The 21,746-nt window shown below is 40.2% G+C and overlaps 1 protein-coding gene across 2 annotated transcripts in view; it reads left to right on the top strand.

Annotated features, from left to right (window-relative positions):
* Positions 1–21,746, top strand: part of PPFIA3 (PPFI scaffold protein A3) — a 460,187-nt gene that overhangs the window by 298,327 nt on the left and 140,114 nt on the right. Inside the window, exon 14 of one of the 2 annotated variants that reach the window (XM_089671605.1) lies at positions 20,921–21,053. In XM_089671605.1, coding sequence (XP_089527731.1) covers positions 20,921–21,053 — 133 coding nt within the window. Of the gene's footprint in view, positions 1–20,905; positions 21,054–21,746 lie in introns of both variants that reach the window. The other variant, XM_089671604.1, reaches the window with a different exon arrangement.

The following is a 21,746-nucleotide window of genomic DNA, read 5'->3' as shown; positions in this document are numbered from 1 at the left end:
TTAATCAAGGTACGCTGTTCTTCTGAACAATGTCTGGAATGACCCATTTTCCTCAGAATTTCAGAGAGAAATGCACTGTAACCAGCAAGAACATTTGCTGCCTTCCTTCCTTCCTTAAATAAGGGCAATAATTGCCACCTGTTTTTCAAAGAATAAATGACCTCACTAATAGAACTCCACACTGCTATTATTTTGAACATGCCCCTTTCAATTAGTGATTCAATTACACAGAATCATCAGCATGCATGTCATGACTGTTGGGTCTGTTGGATTTCTATTACTCTACTACACCTGCTAGTAAATTATTTGCCATGTAGAAATATAATTTCTACCAAAAACAGTGATTGATCAGGGTAGCGATGTCTGACTGCTATTATTTTAAACACAACTCTAAATCATTAATCTGTGTCAGTGCCAATGAGTAGGCTTCTGCATTGACCCAGAAGAGATACATTTATAGTGATAGGGTTAGTTGGTAGATTTTTGCCATGTGGTAGTAACCTGAAAGATGGAGGCCTCCTCTTGAGTTTCCCTTTGTAGCAGGTGCATAGGGTGATCTTGTTGTCTTGGACAACACTATGAGGTAGGGATTTTTCATTTGTAGGGGTCAGTATATGGAAGAAGATTTGTACAGAGAAAACTGAAAAGAAGTACAGTAGTTTGGGCAAAAAGATAATTTTCATTTCAGCTATTGTTTCCAAAAGTGCAATTGGGTATTTTTTCCATTTGGTTACCCAGGTGGTGAATTGCTGAGTTAGCGATGGGTAAATAATTTAGGATAGGTGGTTGTATTTTTTTCAGTTAAGAAAGACGGTTATGGTCCTTTTTAACTCAAACCATGCCTGAAGGGTCTTGGGGATTTCATATAGGAGAAAGAAAATTTAAATTTTTGTCTATTGATGTATAGACCGCAAATTTATTGATCATGGAAAGTAGGTTGGATAAATGGATTTACAAAGACAGTTATTAGGCCTATGGCAATTTGACACCACTTGTGATGGTAGGGAGCAATGTTGATTCCTGTGATATCAGGTTGTTTAATCAATAACCTGAGCAGTTCTGTTTCAGCACAAATAGAAGTGAGGAGAGTGAGCAATTCTGATGCGTGCCATTGGGAAAGCAGGTAAATCAGTGGTAGTCTGAGTAATTTATGAATGCGAGTAAGTTATGATATAGAGCCCAGACAAAGATTTTAACATTTTTACTAATTTCTGTAAAATATGGCATAATTCGCAAGACTAAGAGTAGAAGGCTTCTTTATACGAGTGATATTCATATTGAAACTGGTTTATGGGACTCAGTTGTATGAGCTATTATTATCTGCATATGCTATCATTGGTTTGGCGACCAGTTACAAAGTCAACTTGCTCTTTGAGTTTAATGGTTACAGCTCTAAGTTCAAGCTGTTGAAAGAAATGACCAAAAGGTGGGCTGAAGATTTGTGAGAATCTTTTATAGTAGGTTGCAGCAAACCAACTGGATCCTGGTTGGTTAAGTTTAACCTGTTGCCTACCAGCCGCAGTGTATATACTGCGGCAGGGTGGCACCTCTGTGCTAAACGACGTTTTAAAACATCGTTTAACAAAACAGGTCGCGGCCACGGGTGTCAATCACCGGGTCCCGGCCGGTCACTACCCGCCGGCTCCCGGCGATTACTGGCAATCACTGACGGAGAGCACGACTGCAGTGTTTACACTGCACCCCTGCTCCCTGTCAGCTCCTAACACACTGTCAAGGAGAGCAGAGATTAGCTTTCTGGGACAGCTTGTGTTCTTGTGAAGTACACAACCCCTGCCCACTAGTAAAACACTCCCCTCACACAGTTAACCCTTTCATCGAATAAATTAACCCCTTCCTCCCCAGTGCCATTAGTACAGTGTTTTTTTTTTCACTGATCACTGTATTGGTGTCACTGGGGATGTCAGTCACCCCAAGTCAGCTCCCCCCAGTGTCAAAATGTCCGCCGCAGTCCCGCCATAAGTCGCTAATCACTGGCATAAATCGCTGATCACCGCCATAAGTCGCTGATTGCCGCAATTATTATTATAAAAAAAAAAATCCCAGTATCTTTCCCGCCATTTGTAAATGCTATAACTTTCACGTAAACCAATTAATTTACACGTCTTGGGATTTTTTTAGCAAAGACATGTCACAGAATACATTTTGGCTGAAATTTATGACAAAATTTGATTTTAAATTTTTTTTACTGGACATGTTTGATAGCAAAAAGTCCAAAATATTGTTTTTTTCTCAAAATTGTCAGCCTTTTTTTTTATAGCGCAAAAAATAAATAAAAAATCGATTACCACCAAAAGAAAGCTCAATTTGTGGGGAAAAAAAGGACGTAAATTTAATGTGGGTGCAGTGTTGCATGACTGTGCAATTGTCAGTTAAAATAACGCACCAACGTAACACAAAACCACTTCTGTAACTGCTTCCTGACCGCCCTATAGCAGGAATACTGCTACAGGGCGGCACAGGTGCGCAAAATCACATATATATACACATGATTTGTGCTCCTGTGGTTTTCACGCCCCTCCCAGATGGCTTCAGATTGCCAGTCAGTACACCAATTATCACATTTAACCCCTTGATTGCCAGCAACACGCTCATACACAATAAATCTCTATTGCTAAAATAGTGTCTGAACGGATCAATATCTTTGATCAGATCAGCACTATACCAGCGTTCACATTAGTATAGCGTCCTCAAAAACGCAGCGTTAACGGGATCAGCCCCGACACCTGTCAGCACCTGCATTTAGCCCCTGCGCAGTGTCAGTAGGTCCCTGTCACTTGATATATTACACACAAAACCGCAGTGTTCGCAGAATCAGGCCTGATCACTGTTAGCACTTGCCGGTAAATTTTGATGACTCTCATGCAGCCTCTTAGAATGTAAGCTCCCAGGATCAGGCCTCCTAACACTCTTGTATTGAACTGTATTGTTGCTGTATTGTCTCCCGTTATATTGTAGCGCTGAGCAAACTGTTGGCTCTATATAAATCCTGTATAATAATAATAATAATAATACCAGCATTGCAGTATCACTTGGTGATGTGGCGAGTCCTATAAGTGCAGTACAAGCTGGTGCATTGGCGAGCACAAGTATTGTCCCGCAGCCACTAAGATGTGCTTGCAAATCCCAATTGGCAGTCCACAAATTTTGCAGCACTTGTACTTCCCCCCTTCACTGCCCAACCCGGAATTCAGGTGGAAATAGAAAATTTAACTACTCCCCTTGATTTTTGGAGCTGTTTTTCACGGAATATCTGTATGCGTTGATTGTAGATCAAAGCAATTTATATGCACAACAATTTATGCCGCCAACCAAAATTAAAATCTTGCCAGACCATTCGCATGGAAACCCATTAAGGTTTTCGAATTTACTTTTTTGGGGGCCTAACCCTCAACATGGGCATTACTAAAAGAAATTAATTCCAGTTGTATTGGTCCACGGACCCGATTCATCATATACCGTGTTCTCTGCTGCCATGGCCAGGCATAGATATGAGAGTATAATGTGTTTTATGCATTTCAACGACAATACACTCTGTCATCCTCGGGGTGGCCCTGAATTTGACCGGCTACACAAAATTCAGCCCCTCGCAAATCACCTTAATCAAAAATTTGCAGATGTCTATACTCCCCAGCAAAACATCTGCGTTGATGAGTCCCTCATTAATTTTTCTGGCCGCCTTGCATTCAAACAATTTCTCCCCAGCAAGCCTGCCAGATATGGGGTCAAGATGTAGAAGACCTGTGAGAGGACAACAGGCCAAACTTATACGTTTCGGTTTTACGAGGGAATAGATAGTCACATGGAGCCCCCTGGATGCCCAGACTACATGGGGAGCAGTAGTTTGGGACTTGGTGTCATCTTTTTTCCATATGGGGTACCACTTATACGTGGACAATGTTTATTCAAGCCTGCCACTATTTAGACATTTGTTCAATCTTGGAACTGACGCTTGTGGCAAAGTGTGACCTAATGTGTGCTGACCATTAGAAGTGGGTGGATGCAGGGCAGTATATTTTAATGGTGGGCATACCACACACTTTTTTTTTGGCAAGGATTTCTTCTCTTTTTTTCATTCAGTGCACAGGCTGCATAAAAAAAACAAAACAAAAGAACATAGCATATATACCCAACAAGGACCAGCGACGTACTGGTACATCACTGGACTTTGAGTGGTTATACCAGGATAATGCCTACAGCTGCAGGCATCATCCTGGTATCATTTTTTTCAGCTGGCGATTAGCTTTCATGTAAAAGCAATCCTAGTGGCTAATTAACTGCAGGATTGCTTTTACAAGCAGTGGGAGACAATACCCCCCATCCCCCTCCCCCGCTGCCTTCCACGGCCTTCTCGGGCAGTCCCGAGCCATAGGGGGAACCTGAGAATGCAGCCGGTGTTTCTGCCAGCTGACCATAGAGCTGATTGGAGACCAGAATGGTGCCAATCATCTCTATAGTCTAAGAAATCAGAAGCTACGAGCATTTCATCACTTCAGTTTCACAGGATATAAACAGCACCATTTCTAAATTGGGAAAGCATTTGATCACACCGATTTTGGTTTGATTAGATAATGTAAGGGCAGAGGAAAGATCTAGAGACTGATAGACCCCAGATTTCTCAAAAAAGAATATATGACAATGCCCATTGAAGTTATAGGGGATATTTGCATTCCCTGTGATAGCATTAAAAGTGATCAAAAAAAAAAGGACAGTGTAAAAATAATAAAAAAAATCAAAATAACAAAAAAAAAAAAGTACCCTCAACCCCCGCGCATGACGGGGCGGAGCCTGAACATGGCGGCAGGGGAGAGCTCAATGTAGGAGCTCGTGGACGGAGCTCCGTTGTCTGACCTCCCCAGGCCTCCAAGCTTATCCCCTGGGGTATGTTAGAGCCCTGCGGTGGGGGACTTACCCGGTCTGAAGGCTCCCGGCGGAGGAGAGACTGATGCGGGTGAGGGAAGAGAGAGGAGCGGCTGGTGACTGGTGAAGAGAGAATCCCTGGACGCTGGGAGACGAGAGGGGCCGGCGCGATCACGTGACCGGCCGCAAGGCACCTCTGGGAGATCAGGAAGCCGGCCGGCCGGCGTTTCGCGGGGAGAGAGCAGCGCTGACCTGTTTACCGGGGGCCGACACACTCTCCCCCTATCCCCCTAGTAACCCAGGAGCCTAAAAGAATGTGGAAGGAGAACCATTGAGACCTGGACAAGGAGTCTGAAGAGACCCTGGGGAGTTCCCCCCCATGAACAGACCCTCAGAGGAATCGACCGAAAAGGCACTCACTGGAAGAAGACATAGGAGGAGGGTGAGTGACAGATGTGAATTGCATTTGAAGATTTATTAGGCTGACCTCCAAGAAATAGAGTGTATATGAAAGGGGGGACCCCTAGAGACTGTATAAAAGGTGGAAGAGGCTCGCAGAGAGAAGAGGAGAGGCTCGGGGGGGAAGGAGGGGGAGAGGGGCGAAGGAGGAGGAGGAAGAGAAGAGAAGGAGAAAAACCAGCAGGGGGACAGGGCAGAGACTTGAAAGTTTAAAGAAATAATATCCTGCCCTACCCACAAATTTATAAAGGACTATAAGAAGGATAAGCGTCACAGAGAAAGATGAAAAACAAAAATGTAAAAGGAAGTGGGCTTAAAGGGTCCCAGACTGGCACAATTAAAAAATATACATCCCAAGGAAACGTAACCCCAGAAAGACCTCAGAGCAGATCTGAAAAAGGAGAAGCAGACCTTAGTATGGAAAGAAGCCCTAGAGTATCAATAGGCCCTGATACTAGTAACCAGCAAATATCAGGCAATACAGAGGCGGAAAAAGACCTACAAATACCTAATAAAAAGGAAATGGCAGAAATGTTTAAAGAACTGGAGAAAACAATAAAACAAGAAATGGTAAACATTCGCAGTGATCTGGGACACCTCTTGGAGAGAGTTGAGGAAACGGAGGAGAAAGTTAAAGGTCAGACCCAGGCTATCTCTGAACTTGAAAAAGAACTAACTAATATAGGGAAAATCCAAGAAAAACTGTTATATAAGGCTGAGATACAAGAAAATAAAGACAGGAAAAGAAACATCTTGATACGTGGGGTCTCAGAAAACTTAAAGGGAGAAAGCCTGCAAGAGGTGGTTTGTAAAATATTTAACATTATAACAGACAGCTCTGAAATGGAAAGGTCTAAAATAGAAGGAACCTTTAGAAAAGGAAAAATCCTGAGAAACCTGGGGAAAGAAAGGCCGAGAGATATAATTGTTAAATTCTATGAACTTCGGGACAAAGAAAAAATCTGGAAGAAGACTAAGGGAAAATCAGTAATTAAGTATGAAGGAGGAGACATACAGATATATGTGGATCTGGCTCCAGAGACTTTGTGGAGAAGGAGAACTTTGAGACCCCTACTGGAAAGGTTGAAAGAACAAAATGTGCAATATAGATGGGGGACTCCCGAATGTTTAATAGGATGGAAAAATGGGACTACAGCATACCTTAGGTTTCCAGAAGATATGAAAAATTTTTGTGACAGTTTAAAAATTCAAAGAACGGAAATCCCCGGCTGGGAAGAAGAACGATGAGAAAGTAGAGCGAAGAAAAAAGAGGACTGGCAATGTGTGGGGGGGAGAGGTGGAGGGGGGGAGAGGGATGGAGGAAGAGAGAGGTTTTTTTTTTTTTTTTTTTTTTTTTTTTTTTTTTTTTTTCTTCTTCTCCTCTCACCTTCTACCCCCACTCTATTGCCTTAGTTATGGATTTTTTCTTCTTTTTTTTTTTTTTTTTTTTTTTTTCTCTTTTCTGCCGGTGATAAATCCAGGGAGGCTTGGGAGGTTATGGGGAGGTTAGACAAGGGGAAAGTCGTCCATGGACGGAGTTTTAGCCCAAGGACCAAATCAAAGGTGGATTTTTAATCCATAAATGATTAGTAGGCAAATGTTAGGCCTAAAAAGAGGGGGGAGGGGAGGGGGGAGGGAGGGGGTTGGAAGGTTGGAAGGGTGGGATATGGGAGAGGGAGGTTGTTTTTTCTGCAAAATAAAAGACGATATAAAAGCAAGTGAGAAGGGAGAAGGAGAGAGAAATAAAAAATATAGATGGAGGAGAAAAGAGGAAATTTAAGGAAGATGGAAGAGATTCAGTTTATAACATATAACATAAATGGGTTGAACTGTCCCGGGAAAAGATATAGATTATTTAAAGAATTACACCATAGAGATGCCTCAGTGATATTTTTACAGGAGACACATCTAGAGATAAGTTCTAATGTTAGGCTGAGGTCTAAAAATCACCCAACATGGTATTATGCAGATTCCCCGGTTAAAAGAGCAAAAGGGGTAGCAATAGGCCTGGCAAAGAATGTTAGGTTCGAGTTGGAAGATAGAAAAACAGACCCAGATGGGAGATTTTTGTTCTTAAGGGGCAAGTTACAGGAGATCGAGTGTACACTGGCTAACATTTACTGTCCTAATAAAAAACCGGAGGAGTATCTGAAAAAGGTGTTGAGGAAGTTGATGGACTTTAAAAAAGGACGTTTGATCCTGGCAGGGGACTTTAACTTTTGTATGGACCCACAAAGGGACGCCACCTCCCATATAAAGACAGAAGGAAGTAAGGCCCTGAAATTATTGAAAAAAGAACTACACATAAGTCAATTGGTAGATGCCTGGAGAATTACACACACGCAAGATAGAGATTATACTTTTTTCTCAAATATGCATAAGAGATATTCAAGATTAGATTATATATTAATAGAACATCAATTAATTGACCACCTGACCCAGGTAGACATAGAGACAATATCTTTATCAGACCACGCTCCAGTTACTATGAAAATGGAATGGGGGAGAAGGAAAAGCGGAGGGTTGGGATGGAAATTGAATGAGACACTTTTAGTGGAAAGGGAAATAGCTCAGAAAATAGGGGAGGAGATTGAACGCTTTTTTAAGGAGAATCAGACAGGGGAGGTGTCAACAGCCACAGTGTGGGAGGCACATAAAGCTTATATAAGAGGAATATTAATGGCGATTGGGACAAGAAAGAAAAAAGAAAGAAGGGAGAAAATGAATGAGCTCTTAGAAGAAATAGGTAAATTAGAACAAATACATAAGAATAGAATAACAAAAGAAATAGAGCTGAAGTTAAAAAAAACAGAAGGAAGAACTGAAAGAAATGATAGAAGAGGAGAGGAGAAAAGTATATAATAGAGTTTTAAGTGAGAGATATAGATGGGGAGAAAGACCTGGAAAGTATCTGATGAGAGCCTTGAGGAAAAAGAAAAATAGAAATTATATAGAAAAAATAAAAGATGCTAAAGGAAACATGAAACACTCAAATAAAGATATCACCAAAGCCTTCATAGAATATTACAGGAAACTGTACAATATAAGCCCCTTGGAAGGTTCAGAAACTATAGACAGTGAGAAAAATCAGAAAAGAAAGAAATATCTGGAAATGGCTAGGTTATTAAAATTAAATGAGGATCAACTAAACTCCCTAGATGCAGATATCTCACAGGAAGAAATAAAACTAGCATTAAAGGGGACAGTGTCGGGGAAAAGCCCAGGTCCAGATGGTTATACAGTGAGATACTATAAAAAATTTAGTGAAATCTTAGTACCAAAACTCAAAAACTACATGAATGCACTAGGTGGAGAGATGGAAGTAAGAAGAGAATCATTACAAGCCCAACTCGTGCTCATTCAGAAAGAGGGAAAAGATCCCTCTCAGTGTTCTAGCTATAGACCTATTTCACTATTGAACACAGATACTAAGCTGTACGCAAAAGCCCTAGCAAACAGATTGAAAGAGCTAATGCCTGGATGGATACACGAGGATCAGGTGGGTTTTGTTCCAGGGAGGGAAGGAAAAGATAATGGGGTACGATCATTGATGTTAATCCAAAAGAGTAAAAAGGGAAAAGAACCGGTGGTACTACTGTCTATAGATGCTGAAAAAGCGTTTGATAGAGTAAACTGGAGATTCATGATGGATACTCTGGAAGCTTTGGGAATCGGGCCTAGGATGAGAGAGTGGATAGGAAAGCTGTACAGATACCCCTCGGTGGTCATTGGGGTAAACGGGGAGAGGTCAGAACCCATTGAGATGTCAAACGGAACAAGACAGGGATGCCCATTGTCCCCATTGCTGTATGTTATATCTCTAGAACCTCTATTGTCAACAATAAGATTGAATAGAGACGTAAAGGGAATCCTGATAGGAGATACGGAACATAAAGTTGCTGCCTTCGCAGACGACTTGTTGTTCTATGTAGGAAACCCCAGGTTAACACTTCCAAACTTAATGAAGTCACTAAAGGAGTACGGAGAACTATCAAATTTAAAGATAAATCCAACAAAAACGGAGATTCTAAATATAAACATCTTAAAAAACGAAAAAGAAAAGATACAAAAAGAATTCCCCTTTAAATGGAAAGACAGAGATATAAAATATCTAGGAGTAAAACTCACAGCCTCACATAAACATCTATATAAACTAAACTATATTACACTGATTAATGAGATTAGAGATGAATTAAAAAGATTGGAGGGAGGAACCCCGACATGGATGGGTCGTATTAATCTGGTAAAAATGGTAATAGTACCAAAAATCATATATAGATATCAAATGATCCCAATTAAACTCCCAGAGATTTTCTTTAAAATAATTAAGAAATTGATAACAAGATACATATGGAGGAATAAAAAACCAAGACTGTCATACGAACTGCTAAGTAGGAGGAAAGAAAGAGGGGGTTTAGGGCTCCCAGACTTTAAAAGATATTACAAAGCGGTAATACTGGCAAGAACCATAGATTGGATATTTAATAATAAAAAAAGCTGGGTGAGAATAGAGAATGAACTCAGCGGAATAGACTTGGGAAGAATGATATGGGTGCCAACACAGTATAGGGGTTTAAATGGTAATGTAAATACATACACTTTGAATGTTTTAAAGATTTGGGATAACTTACACAGAAATATGAAATGGACTTTTAATTCTACACTGATTCCACTAAAAAATACAGAGTTTTTCCCCCCAGGTAGAGAAGAAATAGGAGGGAAGTGGTTTAAAAAAGATAAGGTGCAATTAGGAGATATCTTGGTGGGAGACGAAATAGGAGCATTTGGCGAATTGAAAAAAAAAGAGGGAGAGATTTTCACTAAATTAGACGAATGGCGGTATTTCCAATTGAGGTGTTTTGTCGGAAGTTTGCCAAGACCTTTAAGGACAAGAGACAATTGGAACTTGTTCGAAAAGACATTGGGAACACAAGGTGATGGGAAACACGGGATTGCTAGAGTTTATAAAATACTCACTGAACTAGACACAAACACGAAACCAACATATTTAACAAAATGGGAAATGGATATGGGAGTTGTGATAGATGAGGAAAAGCAGAGGAGAATGTATAGATTAACTCACGAAAATGTCTCTATGAGAGAAGTAGAGATGAATTATAAGTGTTTGACAAGATGGCACATTTCACCAATAGTAGAAAATAAGATGTGTGGAGAGAGTACACCGCTGTGTTGGAGGGGATGTGGAGAAATAGGCACAATATACCATATATGGTGGGGATGCCCAAAAATCCAGATATTCTGGAAAACAATAATCCACTTAATAAGAAAATTGACAGGAATAGATATAAATCTAGACCCAGAAGTATGTATTTTGCACATCACGGATATAACGGTAAATAAATATAAAAAATCAGGGATATGGTACTATATAAATGCTGCAAAAGCCCTGATACCCAAGTTCTGGAGGCAAATAGAGGCACCAAAGGAAGAGGACTGGATTGAAAGAGTCGAGCAGATTAAAAAGATGGAAAGGTTGTGCCATACCCAAGAAGATAAGATGGAGGTTTATTATGGGAAATGGGAGAACTGGGAAAAAGCTAGATTATATATGAGATGTAGGAAAGAATAAAGATAACAACAGAAAAACTTCCACTTGCTGATACAGGAAGACGCAGAGAAAAGATAGAATAGGCAGAGGGGATACGGGGTGGGGGGTGGAGAAGGGGGGGAAAGGTTGCATAAAGTATATAAAGTTAGAAATGTTGGTTAATATAATATTATAGAATATATTCTTATATATATATATTTATATTGTGATGATGAAATGTAATTAAAATGGAAAATTAATAAATATTTAAATTATAAAAAAAAAAAAAAAACCCCCGCGCATGAGCGCACCTGTGTTCATGAGCGTTGACCCTGTGCCAGTATGGAAACAGCAGTTGCACCATGCATGTGAGGTATCACCACGAACTTCAGATCAAGGGCAGTAATTCTAACACTAGACCTCCTCTGTAATCTAAAATGGTAGCTTGTAAAGGCTTTTAAACATTGCCTGTGGATATTAAAAACGGATACAGTTTGTCGCCATTGCACAGGGCATGCGCATTTTTAAAGCATGTCATGTTTGGTATCTATTTACTCGGCATACCACCATCATCTTTTATATTTTAACAAATAATTGGCCAATATATTTTGTTTTTGTGCATTAAACGCAAAGAAAGTGTATTTTTTAAAAAAAATTGCGTTTAAAAAATAGCTGCGCGAGTACTATGTGCCATAAAAAATTGTAGTACACTACAAACTACATTTTATTCACTATGGTGTTTGCTTTAAAAAAATATATAATGTTTGGGGTTTAAATTAATTTCCTAGCAAAAAAGACTGATTTTTTTCATGTGAACAAAAAGTGTCAGAAAACGCTTGATCTTCAGGTGGTTAGAAGAGTGAATGATGTGTGGCATATACTTCTAATGCTGGGCATAAAACACCCCCCAAAACAACCCCTTTTTGGGAAGTAGACACCCCAAACTATTTGCTGAGAGGCATGTTGAATCAATAGAAATTTTTTTTTTTTTTACACAAAATTGTCACTTAAATGATTCATTGCTCACACATGCCATGGGTATATGTGGAATTACTCCCCAAAATACATTCTGCTACTTCTCTCGAGTATGGAGGTACCACATGTGAGAGACGTTTTGGCAGTCTAGCCAAGTACAGGACCCCAAAATCCAATAAGCATCTTCAGGCTTTTAAAGGGCGTTATTTCATCATTACACTTCCTGACTACCTATCACAGTTTCGGTGGCCCTAAAATGCCAGGATAGCACATAACCCCCCCCCCCAAATGACCCCTTTTTGGAAAGTAGACACCCCAAGGAATTTGATAAGAAGCATGGTAAGTATTTTGCAGATCTCATTTGTTGCCACAAGTTTTTGGAGAATGAAGAAAAAAAAACAAAAACATTTTTTCAATTTTTTTTTTATATTTCAAAACCTTGTGAGAAAAAATTAGATCTGCAAAATACTCACCATGCCTCTTTTTAAATTCCTTGGGGTGTCTACTTTCCAGAAAGGGGTCATTTGGGGGGGGGGGGGGTTTGGTGCTATCCTGGCATGTTTGGGCCTTCGAAATTGTAATAGGTATTGAGGAAGTGAAATGAGGAAGTTACGCACCTTCAGGCTTTCAAAGTGGTCATTGGATTTCAGGCTCCTGTATGTGGCTAGGCTCCCAAAACATCTCACACGTGTGGTATCCTTATACTCGGTAGAAGTAGCAGAATGTATTTTGGGGTGTAATTCCACATATAACCATGGCTTGTGCGAGAAATAAATCATTTAAATTACAACTTTGTGTAAAAAAAAATGTTTTTGTCATTTTCCAGAAACTTGTGGAAAAAAAAAATCTTCCATGGACTCAATATGCCTTTCAGCAGATAGCTTAGGTTGTTTACTTTATGAAAAGGGGTCATTTGAGGGTGTTTGTACTATCCTGGCATTTTAGCACCTCATGAAATGTGATGGGCAGTCAGAAAGTAAATGCTGTGTAAATTCCATTATCTATACCATAGTTTGTAGACGCTTTAATTTTCACACAAAGCAATAAATGTACACTTACTGGGATTTTTTTACCCAAAAACATGTAGCAGAATACATTTTGGCCTAAATTTATGACAAAATTTTAGTTTTTTTGGATATTTTTTATGACCAAAATTAGAAAGTATTGTTTTTTTCAAAAAATGAAATGAGAAGAGGGATGCATATATTACTGCCAGTGTTGAAATGTTGGCTGTTGTTTTTTTTTTCTGTGCAATGCTAGTTGGATGCATTTACCCCATACAAGGTGGCCTTATGAGATTTCCATAGGATAACAATGGATAGGAGCTAATAGTCAAATAATCTTGGAGAGAGGTCTGAATCTCAAAGCTTTCTGAGTCACTCAACAGTGATGCAATGGAGAGTGGAGGGGAAGGAAAGTGGTGGTGTGGGGTGTTAGGAAGGACTGGGAACTGAAGGGTGTTCTGGGGTGGGATGGGGGGGAGGTACCAGAAAGCTTAGGTGGGGACAGGAGCTAGGTCTTGGTTTGGCAAATATAGTTTTATTATTTGCTCCTTGAGAAAAAAGTTTGAGTTCCTGTGTGGAGAGAAAGGTCTGCAAAGCAAAACAAGAAAAAGTGTAATGGGCATTTATGGCAATTTCAGGTTTGAACTGTTAATATTTAGAAATTCTCGTGGTGGAAATTTTCATTGCAGTATAGCATGAACAACATGAACATAAAAAATATAACAAACTACTATAATCAGAAGCAAGAACAATGGAACCATGGATGATGAACCCTAGTGGTATGTGCAAGCACTCATTCATCAGAACACTAAACAAAGCCAAGCGAGTGGAACATAAAAAGTAGTTGAATTTCATATCTCCACTGGTTATATAACTGCATACCACCACATACGATAAATAAAGACATGAGTTGTCTGTGAGTTTGGTATGCCTATTGTCTTAGTGTCCAGAGATTGGGAGAGAGCAGGAAGTTGCTGGAAAAGATCTGGCAGCAGTTGGATTGTTGCTGCTTCAAATTCAAATTGTCTTTTTACCATGCTTTACTTAGAATTTTCTATTTGATTCTGTAGAAGTGGATGTGACAAAGGACATCTCTAGCTTTGGCTTCTCTGGGGCCCCAGGAACCTTAGATTCTGTGCACTCTAATTTAATCTTTGCTGCAGATGCCTTGTCTAGGAGAAGGTTGAGGCTTGCTGTGGCTGTGACTTTAAGGCCTGGGCTTGCAGCAGCTTTAGGAATGCGTTAAGATCATATATTATTGTGGTGGTTGTAATGTTCATTGTCTTCTACCTGAAGGTATTGGGAGTTGAATCTGAGATCCTGTGCTGCTTCCAGGGCCAAGGGAAGTGTATCTACAGAGATAGTATTATTCTCCAGAGAGAGTAACTTGGCATCAAGATATGTCCGGTTTTGCTTAATCTGTTTTATGTCTTTTTTGAGGGTCCCCTCTTTAAGAGCCAGTCTCTTGGGGGTCTGCTTTGGTAGGAAGACATTGCAACAAGGTTCATAAAATGCTTTCCAAGAGTATTGCTTGTGTACATGAGTCATATGGTAAAGCAAAGGTTAAAAAGGGGATAAGCAAGGTATCAGGGAGGATGTCAGACTATGCTTCTGGGTGGAAAGTGAGGTGTCAGTATATAAGGGAGTACAAGCTGTACAGATTACACTCTTCTCCTGCATGTATCAGAGGTGTGGCGGCTAGGACATCAGAAGACCTGCTCCCTGAGATGTAAATAGGTTGGTGGCGCAGTAGAAGAGGAAGCTAAATTGCTGGACTAGGAGCAGGCATTCAAGAAGTCCTTGTTGTATTTGTGGGAGACTATCTCTGTAGTACTTGGCTGGATGAGCTCATCAGGATAAGGATTAGGATCATAAATACATGGGATAAAAGTATCCACCTTCCCTGGGTGCAAAAAGGTGAGGATCATTAACACATAACCACTTCCTCTTCCTTGTATCTTTGTTGTTCCTTATGTCCCTTCAGATCCTGGCACACAAAGAATGCAAAGTCCACAGAAAAAAAAATGCTGCAGCATGACAATTTGCCTACACCTTTCTTGTTAGGTGAGGGACACGTGGAATTTGCGGACATTTAGAAAAATCAAGTATCCAATGCCTGACTTTTAAGAGGTAAATCTAAGGGTTCCAAAATAGAATTAGTTCCCGGCCTCCTTGTCAATTTTTGGCTTTAAACCTGTCCGTTTTCTTGTAACATTGAAGATGTTCACTAAGTTTTTTAGATCACAGGACCAGGGGGTCATCATTATGGTTCCATGGTCAGAGAGGTTTTATGTTTTTTTGTTTTTTTTTGCTCAAACATTTTCAAACATACACAAATATGACAGGGATACAGGACTCCAACTAACGTGTTGACTAAGCGCTAGTGGAGTGTGATATACGTTAGTTGGAGTCCTGTATCCCTGTCATATTTGTGGAATATGCTATAAGAAGAAATAAAGGTGATTTTACTGGATGTGCGGCCATCGGACGTTTGTCTGTATATTGGAGTCTGCTGTGGACAGAGCCAGCACCTGGGATTTAGTGTGTTTATAGTAGTGGAAGAGGGAACTGACCTGGAGCAGTGTTTTTTGTTTTTTTTGGTTTAAACAGGACTTAGACTTGAAAGCCCTGAACAGCTTTGTACACTCTTAAATGTTCAAAATAGAATCTGCTTGTTTGGTCTTAGTTTCCCTTTTCTGGAGGGTCTTTTTGGATATCAAGTATGCAAATCTACACATCTCAAATTCTTTCTCCTCCAACTGGGGACAAAGGAAGTCTTAAATCTTAGGGTTATATTGTTGTAGGAGGACTGGACACTGGCAAGCAGAAAAACTGCTAGCCCAGAGTATACCAGTCCAGCATACCTTGTTTTTTTGCTAGTGTCCTAGGAAGATGAACATATTTTTTTCAGCTCTGCTGTTTGAAGGCTTTTTGAAGAGTTTTCTAAATCTAGTTTTCTAAGAACCTTTTTTTCAGCGAACACTCTTCTCTATACCGCTGCAGGTGTTTTCCCCACCAATGTGCAGCTATGTGGAGTGGTCCTTCTTATAGCCCAGTCAGTTTCCATAGGGCACTCTCTGGCTTTCTGGACCAAGGGGTTATTACTCCGGTCTCTGCTGCAAAAGGGGTTTTACTTCAACCTGTTCATTGCCCCAAAATCCAGAAGAGGCATTCATCCCATTTTGGGCTTTAAGAATGTTTACATTCGGCCCCAAAAATTCCAGATGGAATCAGCCAGATATATCATTGCTTCCTTTCACCAGGGGAACATCTTAGCTTCGGTGGCAATAAAAGATGCCTATGCACATATGCACATCTTTACAGCTTGGCAATGTTTCCTGTCTCACAATCAGCATTTTGGAACTTTGGGAAATTAGGTTGTCCCTTCAGTGTGGGACTGACCTTTTGGAGGGTCATCTGACTCAAATGCACGTTATGGTGGTGGCATACGTTAATCATTATGGAGGAACAAAAAGTCTTGATGCTGCAAGAGGGGTAGAGTAGCTCTTGTTCTGAGTGGAACTTCATGTTTCAGCTGTGTCAGCCATTTACATTCTTGGTTCAGACAATTGGCAGGCAGGTTTTTCCAGCCAGCAGCATCTGGACCTTGGAGAGTGGTCTCTGAAACCAGTGGTCACTGAACCCAGAACCTGTGTCACAGGTGAGCACAGCTACCAAATGTGGACCTGGTTTTCAGGTTCAACAACAAGCTGAACAGGTTCGTATCCAGTTGCTGGCAGAGGCAGTGAATTCTCTACTGGTGATCCTCATTGTTCTGCATTGGCTTTGGTGGATATGGTATGCCAACCTGGTAAGACTTCTTGTAAATGCTTTGCCAGACAGGCCAGATCTACTGTCATAAGGACCGATTAATCATCCTGTTTCTCGCTGTCTTTAAAAGCATGGCTGTTTAAGCCCAGATTCTAAGCGATAGGGACATCTGAATCTGATTCCTACAATGCTCAAGGTTAGGAACTCCACTTCCCATAGGATCGCACATCAGACGTGGAAGGTATAATGTTGCTTGGTGTGAAATTCGCCCCAAGAGTTTCTGTTGACAGATTTTTCTGCAGTTGGGTCTAGAACATGGATTGTCTCTTATCACCATCGAGTGACAGATCTCTACCCTTTTTATTCTTTTTCAGAGACCACTTCAGAGACGTCCAATGAAAAAAAAAAGAGCATCCAAGAGGTGCAGGGATTTTGATATGAGTTTAAACAAGGTAGTAGGAGGGGAAAAAAACACTTGAAGGCTCAGGCTAGGCTGTTCACAATAGGCAAGACCACCCTACTGTGGGTACTCCAGCAGATTACCAGGAAAAAGTGTGCACATATGGAAGGAGCACCAGACCAGATGATAAGACTGTCTTTTAACATAACATCATTAAATGAATTTGGACTCTCTTCTTCTGGTCTGGTGCTTCTTCCATATGTGCACACTTCAGAGACCTGGCACTCTTCCCAGAGCTCAGGGGACAGACTATGTATACAACCTTCTGATAGAAGTATACTCTTTGCATCTTACAGGAAATATCCAAAAGACTATTCACCTGCTTCAGACCTTTGGCTCAGTGGTCAGCTTCAAAGACCTGTTCTACAGCCTTCCATTGGCCTTGAGTATCTTGATCCAATTTTATATGTACAGTGCCTTGAAAAAGCATTCATACCCCTTGAAATTATCCACATTTTGTCATGTTACAACCAAAAATGTAAATGTATTTTATTGGGATTTTATGTGATAGACCAACACAAAGTGGCACATAATTGTGAAGTGGAAGGAAAATGATAAATGGTTTTCAAAATGTTTTACAAATATCTGAAAAGTATGGTGTGCATTTGTATTCAGCCCCCCCCCCCCCGAGTCAATACTTTGTAGAACCACCTTTCGCTGCAATTACAGCTGCAAGTCTTTTTGGGGATGTCTCCACCAGCTTTGTACATCTACGGAGTGAAATTTCTTCTCTGCAAAATTGCTCCAATTCTGTCAGATTGGATGGAGAGCGTCTGTGAATAGCAATTTTCAATCTTGGCATACATTCTTAATTGGATTTAGGTCTGGACGGTCCAAGGAACCAGGTAGGGAGGAGGCCAAACTCCCCAACAGCACCATAGAGCTCAGAGCTGTCAGGATACCTCTACAGCAGTAGACTGTCCCCTTCTTCACAGACACTCAATTAGGGTGCAGTCTGACAATGCCTCCACAGTAGCATATACCAGCCATCGAGAGGAGAACAAGAAACTTATCTGCGTTGAGTTGTGTAAACGTGTTTTCTCTAATGGATAGAAATGTTCCAATCCCCATTCAAAGTGTAGACAATTGGCAGGTGGACTATCTCAACCACCACCATCTGGACCAAGGGAGATGTTTTCTTCAGCCAGCTGTGTAAAATCTAATGCACCAAACAGAAAACTTTGGAAGTGGGTATCCTAGTTTCCAGAAAAAAAAATACTACCTACCTTTTTTTGTTTCTGGATCCACAAATCCAGTTTCGGGCTGTGTGTTCTTTCACTGAGCATTCTATCTTGCTTATTCCACTAACTAATATGGGAGAAGGAGACATTTTTCTGATATCAAGTGAGCCAGAAGACCCTGCTACATAGACATCCTCAGCCTTCTTACAGAAAAACCCCTGCCTCTTCTAACATGGCGGAGCTTTCTGAGGGTCATTCATTCCTCGCTGTTTCAAAGACTCCAGCATTAACAGCATGACTGTTGAAACCCAGGTAAGAAAGGATAGAGTGATCCCTTAGTCTGTTCTTGCTACCTTGCTGAGTGCAAGAAAAGCCACATCCAGGAAGATTTTCATTGTAACTGGAAATCTTATTTTGCGTGCGGTGAGAACACTATTCAATCCAAAAGTTTACTCCCTGTCCCACATCTATCCCTTCTACAAACAAGTCTGAGCAGACTCTAGCTCTCATCACCCCATCACCCTAATAGGATGCTTGTTATTTTTGCACCCTGCTCTTAATATTTTAAGGACATTTCTCTGCTTGATCTGGACCTTGTCAGAACCATTAGAGCACACCTGACATCTACTTCCTATTTTAGACAGAGTCGTTGTTTGATCTTTTTTTCAAACCCTTACACAGGGCACTACACTGCAAAACCCACCATTGCTTGGTGGATAAGGTGTTTATTTGCTAGAGCCGACACTCAAAACCAAAGGCCTCTTCCTGTGCTGTTATGTGTACACTTCAGCACATTTGTTAGGGAACCCTGTGCTTTTAGGCGTCAACCCTCAGGTGCCAGATTTTGTTAAACTACCACCTGGTTTTCTATTCATGCTTTTCAAGTTACCAGGTGCATGTTCTAACTTTTGCTGACACAGCTTTGGCCACAGGGTTCTTGCAGTGGCGCTCTGAACCTTGGTAGTTTTTGTCTTGTTGCTGTTCAGCCTGTTGGCATAGTTCTTTTCCCTAGTGGTTGTCCAATTTTGTATTCATTGTTTTGGGACATCCCATGGTAAATGAATAAGATGCCTGTGTTCTGTACTGTGTGATTAAGAGGAATTTTAACATACCTTTATTTCCATATCTAGGAGTACAGTACAGGACACAGGCAACAAAACTGAGGAGTTGCAGAGTTCGGAAAGGGTTATAGGAGAGGTGCCCCAGGTGGGGCTTGCCTTTAAAAGCTTGCCAGTGTCCAATTACCTTAAACCTGTAACCCCGGTATATGAATAAGATGTCTGCGTCCTGTGCTGTACTCCAAGATATGAAATGTTCAAGTATGTCAAAATTTCTTTGCTCTTGTCCACCCTTCCCTTATTGCCTTTTGTTTCACTGTTTGCTACTGCTGAACATGTTCAGTACCTGCAGAGGTATAGCTACTAGGTGGGGATGTGCCTTTTGTTTTTGCCTAGGGTCCAATTTTCTAGCAGAAGGAGCTATATACAGATGTTAAAGACTGTTTATCCAAAGGAACTACTGTAGAAAAAGATTTTATGGTAAGTACATAATTCCTTTGAGTGCAGAAGTCACAAAACCATGTTTAACTGCCCTTGGTGCTGAACCCTAGCTGTAAAAAAGGTGTGCTAAATACACAGACGATTTTAACTGAGTCTACATCTGTTTCCTATTTCAGCAGAGTTTATCATACTCAAATATTAATATTTTTATCATGTGTTGAATTCCTGTCTATTCATTGCTGCACAATTTCTTTTCCCTTACTCCCGCTCTCCACAAGTTTCTACTTCAACTATTCACTTTGTAAGTGTGTACGGAGTATTTTCCAATGTTTGACATTGCAGCAGATGATTTTTACTTAAATCATGTAGACAAAACAACCAAGTATCTTGTGTATTGAGACCAGAGCACAAATTTCTCAGTCTGTGGCTTGTTTGTCCTGGTGTCTGTCATTTGTAGGGCTGATTAATAGAAACTGGACCAGAAATAGAGCTGTTGCCCATAGCAATCAGTCAGATTTCATCTCTCAAGCTAATAAATTGTGGTCACTGATTGGTCAGTTATTGTTTTAACATTCATTGGCCCAGTTTTTAGAAATCAGCCCTAAGGTCTTGTCTCTGACACAGAGTGTGAACCTCACATGAATGGTATGTGTCCGGAATGTTTATGAAAATTGCATTTTTGTCTCATTATATTGCACAGGTTGTTGATTATGGTATAGTTTAATAAACTCTGTAAACTCTGCATCCTGTTGTCTTTCGCTATCTGCCATTTTGTTCCTGCAGCTTTATTCTTTTTCGGGTCAAGTGTGTTATATTATAATAAAGCTAAATACACCACCTCCTTTCCAGCAGGTCCCATAGAAATTTGTATTCACAAATTGGCATTGTAACAAAATTAGCCTGCAGGAATAATGGTCACAAGAGAGACCCAAAATGGTGTAGCTCTTATTTGTCATTTTAGCTGTTGTATTCGCATAGAGGGTTACAGACTAATCAAAGCATGTGCATCATGTTTTGCATGTATCGTAGATGTCTGTTAATCAAGAATGAGGAGAAATGTATGTAGACAAAACTTCTTATTGCATTTGCTTATATTGCTAACTATGTTTTTTGGGATCTTCCAATTTCAGGTCTCTCCCTGGCAGTGCACTAGAGCTACGTTATTCCCAGGCCCCAACTCTGCCCATAGGTAGCCACATGGACCACTACAGCAGTACAGCTGTAATAAGGCGGCCCAAAAAAGGGCGCTGGGCAGCTATGAAGGATGACCCAACAAAGGTACTGTATGTGATCAGAACTATTATAAAGTACTTCTTCTTCCCAGTGCTTTAAGATAAGTATGTATTAAAGAGACTCTGTCTTTATAACCAAACATTACTGCAGGTATAATACACAGCAATAAACCAGATGGTACCTAGCTTTGAGGGAAAACAGCACACCCTTTTACCTGGCTTTTGGTCTCAGATTTCTACTTCTTTTAAGACAAGATGACCTCAAAATAATAGGGTGCATTTTATCTGATAACCTACAAAGTATATAGGAAAAAAATCATAAAATAATAATTTATGTTTCAGATGCAGACTTGCCTATACATTTGGCGAGTAATATAATATACAATAACAAGAAGTGAAAGAAAGTCAAGACACTGTACTTTGGTGTTATCCAAATTATACCAAAGGAAAATATTACAAAGCTGTATTTTTTCTAAATAGGGGGTTTGAATAAAATGTCCCCTAACACAAATTGCACTAAAAAACTACCTACACCAAAACAGCACTGTATCATACAATAATTAAAAACCAAATAAATATCTAAATGACCTGCAATTTAAATGCATAATATTAATTGTAAACTGTGCTACATTTTCAATTGAGGTTAAAATTTCTAATCCGGCTTCTCTTCGTCAGTCTCTTGTTGATTTCAAATATCTACATGTAATATATTAATACACCCATAATTGTAGAGATTAAT

Source organism: Staurois parvus, unplaced genomic scaffold, assembly GCF_062004578.1.
Source record: "Staurois parvus isolate SC_StPar_1 unplaced genomic scaffold, SC_StPar_1.0 ptg000108l, whole genome shotgun sequence".
NCBI lineage: Eukaryota > Metazoa > Chordata > Amphibia > Anura > Ranidae > Staurois > Staurois parvus.
The sequence above is the reverse complement of the archived record's forward strand: the minus strand, read 5'-3'. Positions and strand labels throughout refer to the sequence as shown.